General features: G+C 39.1%; 1 protein-coding gene across 1 annotated transcript; it reads right to left on the minus strand.

Annotated features, from left to right (window-relative positions):
- Nucleotides 1–916: 916 nt before the first annotated feature.
- On the minus strand, nucleotides 917–4,434 carry LOC120743358 (olfactomedin-like). The gene is made up of 5 exons (XM_040046985.1): nucleotides 4,236–4,434; nucleotides 3,981–4,139; nucleotides 3,258–3,470; nucleotides 2,989–3,121; nucleotides 917–1,784 (listed from the first exon to the last, which is right to left on the minus strand). The coding sequence occupies exons 1-5, from the start codon at nucleotides 4,272–4,274 to the stop codon at nucleotides 937–939; spliced, it is 1,392 nt and encodes a 463-aa protein (XP_039902919.1). The 5' UTR covers nucleotides 4,275–4,434; the 3' UTR covers nucleotides 917–936.
- Between the last annotated feature and the right edge of the window lie 364 nt (nucleotides 4,435–4,798).

Here is a 4,798-nt window from a genome sequence, read left to right on the forward strand (position 1 = left end):
ATATATAGATATTAGCATTATGTGTGCAATTAGATCGTTTTTAGTCATTTATTATTTCCCATATGTGTGTGACAGTGTTAGTAGACCAACAATGAAAGGGTGGATTTCAGAAAGAAACACAAACTTAATATGTAAAGGTTACCAAAATGTTCAGGATCCAGCATGTCATTACAGAACATGTAGATTCTGCCCAGCCTATTTTAACTGCACAGAAACATGAGCTCGGTCCCACCGCATACATGGTAAAAAGCAGACCGCAGAGTTTCGTCTTGAGCCAGCAGGCTGCTGTTTGGCTTCTGTCATTATGTGAGCAGAGCTTTGGGTGTGTCTAAGAGGCAGCCAGCCAGAAACTGGAAACCGTGGCTCAGCAGTGGAAACATCTGTCCTCATCCACTCCAGAGTGGGATCACACTGCCACCTACTGTAGACACCTGGTACAACTGCAATTTGTTCCCTTACTATGAGCCAATTTTTTTTAAAATGATACATTTTCTTAGTTTAAGCTGTTTTCTATGTTGTATTGGCAATCAAACCTGGGTTTATTTACATTTTACATAGTAACAGCACTCTAGGGGAATTTTTAAGATTTGGAAATGTTAACATGTCTTTTTGTCACCTGCTAAACATTAATACATTAACTAGCTGGTCACAGTCAACAAGAAAAATGTGCGTGTCTGTCTCTGTGTGTGTGTCTATGTGTGTGTGTGTTTTTGTGTGTTTTAAAAAAATACTAGTAAAGAGAGCAAAAAAGGGCATAAAGAGTTTTCATCTCATTGTTACTTAACTCTTTATTATGGTTGTTCTTTTGTACATCATACATGATTTATCTTCAGCATTTGCAAGACCGAATAAAATTGCTGCTGCACAAAACAGCCATTGCTTTTTTTGTTTTGTTTTGCTTGGTCATGTGACAATAACTAGCTACAAAGCTTTAGATCAGAAGTAAACCTGGTAGGCCAGCAAGTATCCATCGTTGTACATGTAGATCTGCTTGTTGGTGGGATTGTAGCTCAGACTAGCCACTGCTTTAGCTACCTTCTCCAGTGGTATTGCTAGTGAGTTGTCTTCTTTGCCTGTGGCTGTGTCGAAGGCGTAGAACACCTCCTCCCGGTACTCATTAACGTAACGAGTTGCGTACATCACACCGCACACCATGAAGGCGTTACTTACTGCCTTCTTGAACAACCTCGTTTCCCACGTCTGTGTCACGTTGAGACTCTTCACCTCGCTGTCCCAAACTAAGCGGCTGATCACGAGGTTACCATGGTTACCTATAGTGGCATAGAGAGCCCACAGTCCTGTTTCATCTGGCTCTACATCAATATCACTATTGAGCTGGCAATCGTAGTAACAATAGGGGAACTTGTTGTTGAAACCCACACCGGTGCCTGGAAGAGTCACCCGTTTGACCTCGTTGGTCTCCAGGTCATACCGGCAAACGTCTGCAGAGCGGTAGCAGTTATAGTACAGAGCCTTACCGTACAGCACAGCACTGGGACCCTCAATGGCGTTGGGATGGCTGTACGATGAGGCAAATGTAAAGTCCCTGTGGTTTGTTGAGGCCATGAGGTCTTCATAGGTTTGGTAAAGGCGCACAGTGTTGCCCCAGATGTGGCTGCTGAGCAGAGGTTGAACCCAGTAACTGTTCTTCTGCCCATCGCTCTCTTTCTGGGCTTGTTTTCCCCACGAACCAGAGACACAGCTCTTACCAAAAGGGCTGACTTTAGCTGTGATAGGGTCACTGATGTTGGTGATCAGACCTCTGAGACAGTGCCTGTCATGACCTGGAAAGACAGAAAGATCAGGAGGTTTCTGAAGGAGATAATAAGATACAGTCAATCATTTATCAACATCAGCTGTTAATCATCCCCTGAGGGTGTGTGTTTACTTTGAAAAGGGGAAGGAGCTCAAATCTGATTCCAGTCACGATCAGTGAAAATAAGCTTTTATTTCTAGAGTGGCATGGCTCTGTATTGGGTTCTCTCCACCCCTCCATGCGTAGTTAGAGCCAAAAATCCAAATCTGAATTCTGTGAGGATCGGTGAAAACATATTATTTATTGCACATGTTGAAAACCCAAGGCAGGTTCAGCAGAACAACGTCAAGGCTCAGCACAGAACAGAACAGGAATAACTCATGACAGATATGACAATGATTAAACTCCTAGGACCTGGCGTCCACATATGTGGACATCACATTTTGGGTTGTCTAGACCACAATACAAAATTTTACACACATAGGTGTAAACATGTTTGAAGTAGCAGTTTGGGAGAGAAATGTTTTGTTTTTCATTCAGTGTTCAGAAATCTTTTACTTTTTTTGCTTTGTTACAGAAATTTTGCTAAAAGGGGCACAATTGTTGTTTCTCATTTTGTTTTTGTACTGAGGAAAAATACTGCTGTGTTCAGACACCAAATAAAGAGTTCGGGTCTTAGGAGGTTAAATCAGATAAGGTGGAGTTGCCATGGACGTATGTGGCAAAGGGTCTTGTAGATGCTATTCATGTTAAGGTACTTTGAAAAGTACCCCATTTATTTAACAACTGGGAGTATAAAAGGACATCAGTTGACTTATCAACTTAAGTTGGCTGGTACTGCCGTCATGGGAATGCAACTCAATTTGACTGAACAAACATTATGCTTCTTTTGGAATGTGGATATAACCTGACCATCAGCTCTTAATTGTTTTCTTTTCTGCCACACAATTTTCTAAACTCTGTTTTTCTAACTGATGAATGCACACATAAATCTTAAAAACAAAAATTGTGTTTCTCATTAGTTTCAGTTTGTTAGAGCCAAAATACAAATACACTCCTGCCATCTCATTTAAGAATCACTGTCACAGGGGATCATTGATTGCAACATTTTAACTGATAACTGATTTATTCCCTTGTCTCTCTATGTCACACACACACGCACACACACACACACACACACACACACACACACACACACACACACACACACACACACACACACACACACATACCTCTGAAGTCTTTGGGGATTGACTTGCAGGTCTCCAACTTATTCTTTAGGTAGCGCAGTTTCTCCTTCACAGTCTTCATGTTAAGCGTGTCTATTGTTTGCATCTTGTTTACATGTTTATGCAGTCTATCAGCCTATCAAAGACAGATATAATATTATTCTATTTATAATTATGTTACATCACAACAGTTCACTTGTGACCTGACATAGTATAACATCAACTTATTTCTTTCTGTTGTATTTCGCTGCCATTTGCTATTTTAGCTCTACCTCTTTGGAGAGTTTCTGTGTCTCGGAGTTGTTAAGCTGGCTGTGGACCACATCGATGTCCACCTGTAACTGGCTGAGCACCTGGCCCAGCTGGTGCAGGGACAGTTCTGTATACAGGCCCTGGGAATGCAGGTAGTTGTAGGGCTCCAGCCGGACTGTAAATTTGGTAAACTGATCCTGGATCAGAGGGAGACGTTGGCTGGAGAACGTCAGCTGCAAGAAATGCAGACAAAAAAAATCTTTGTTCAAAGACATGGCTTTTTTTTCCATAGGAACAATGTAAAAATAAACCCAAATTTTAAAAAGTTATTGTTTCGAGGGGACAGAAAAAGTGGTTGGAGAAATGATATAAAAAATAAAGTAAGTTTGATAAACTGTTCATCTTTAAATATTGAAACATTGATTGATTGATTCATCATCACCATCATTTATTTATTTATATAGCACTTTAAAAACACACCTGGTAGACCAAAGTGCTGTACAATACTAATATGCACATAGTAATAAAACTAGACATAGCAATAAAATTAAAAAAAAAATTGATTGATTGATTATACCCATACTCAGTATTCATTATGGTAATAATAATTAATGAATTATTAAATAATGTTTTCTTGATTATTGATTGATTGCTTTTTAATTGTATTACAGTTTTTTTTATAATACAATGTTAGTTCCTGAGAGTTTACTTCAGTACAATAAAGCATATAGATGAGTTCTTACCTCTTCTTGTAGGTTATTCAGAGATCCTTCACAGGTGTGAACTTCCTCCAACACGTACTTAAACTTCTGAGCAGGGAACAGCCACATGGTGGAGTTTAGCTGGCACACACATGCATTTGCCTTCTTGTAGCCCGACACTTGCTGACTCTGGCTGTCAGCCTGATTTTGCAAATAGGAGCATAAATTCTTAAGACTTATATACATGGTAAACAAACAATAACAGAACAATACTACATATAATACTGTGTGACTTACTGTGGATGACAGCAGCAGCAATAGAAGCAGCTGCAGCATTTTTAGAGAAACTGAGACTGGACCAACACTGACACACAGTCTTCTTCTGTTTTCTTTAGAAAAACTCACTCACAACAAACACAGAATTTGCCCGTTTGCTTCCTGTCACTGATGAGTTGCTCCACAGCCTTAAAACCACTTGGACAAATGACACAACTAAGAACATCAAACTGGCGTTTTGTATGACCCCGCCCACTTTCTTTATGCATTGTTAGTTTATTGGTTCTCATTTTCACTTTTTCGTTCTAGAGGAGTATTGCATTTTTTTTTAAATGTTGTTGTTTATTTCTCATTAATTTATCTATTTTTAACTTTGTAAAGCAAGTCTAATGAACTGCTCACTGATTTTAAAGCTAAATTCACATGAAAAAAAAACTATATCCAATAGCAATTGAGTTTTTATCATATGTTAGTATGAAAATCAGATTTCTGAAAAAGCTGCTTGCAGAAGAAAATGACTCAAACAATTTACCTTGTAGTGTTGAAGTTTGTAGTCATTAGCTGTTTTATGGTCAACATTTTTT

The sequence above is a fragment of the Simochromis diagramma genome, unplaced genomic scaffold (assembly GCF_900408965.1).
Source record: "Simochromis diagramma unplaced genomic scaffold, fSimDia1.1 OVJJ01000106.1, whole genome shotgun sequence".
Taxonomy (NCBI): domain Eukaryota; kingdom Metazoa; phylum Chordata; class Actinopteri; order Cichliformes; family Cichlidae; genus Simochromis; species Simochromis diagramma.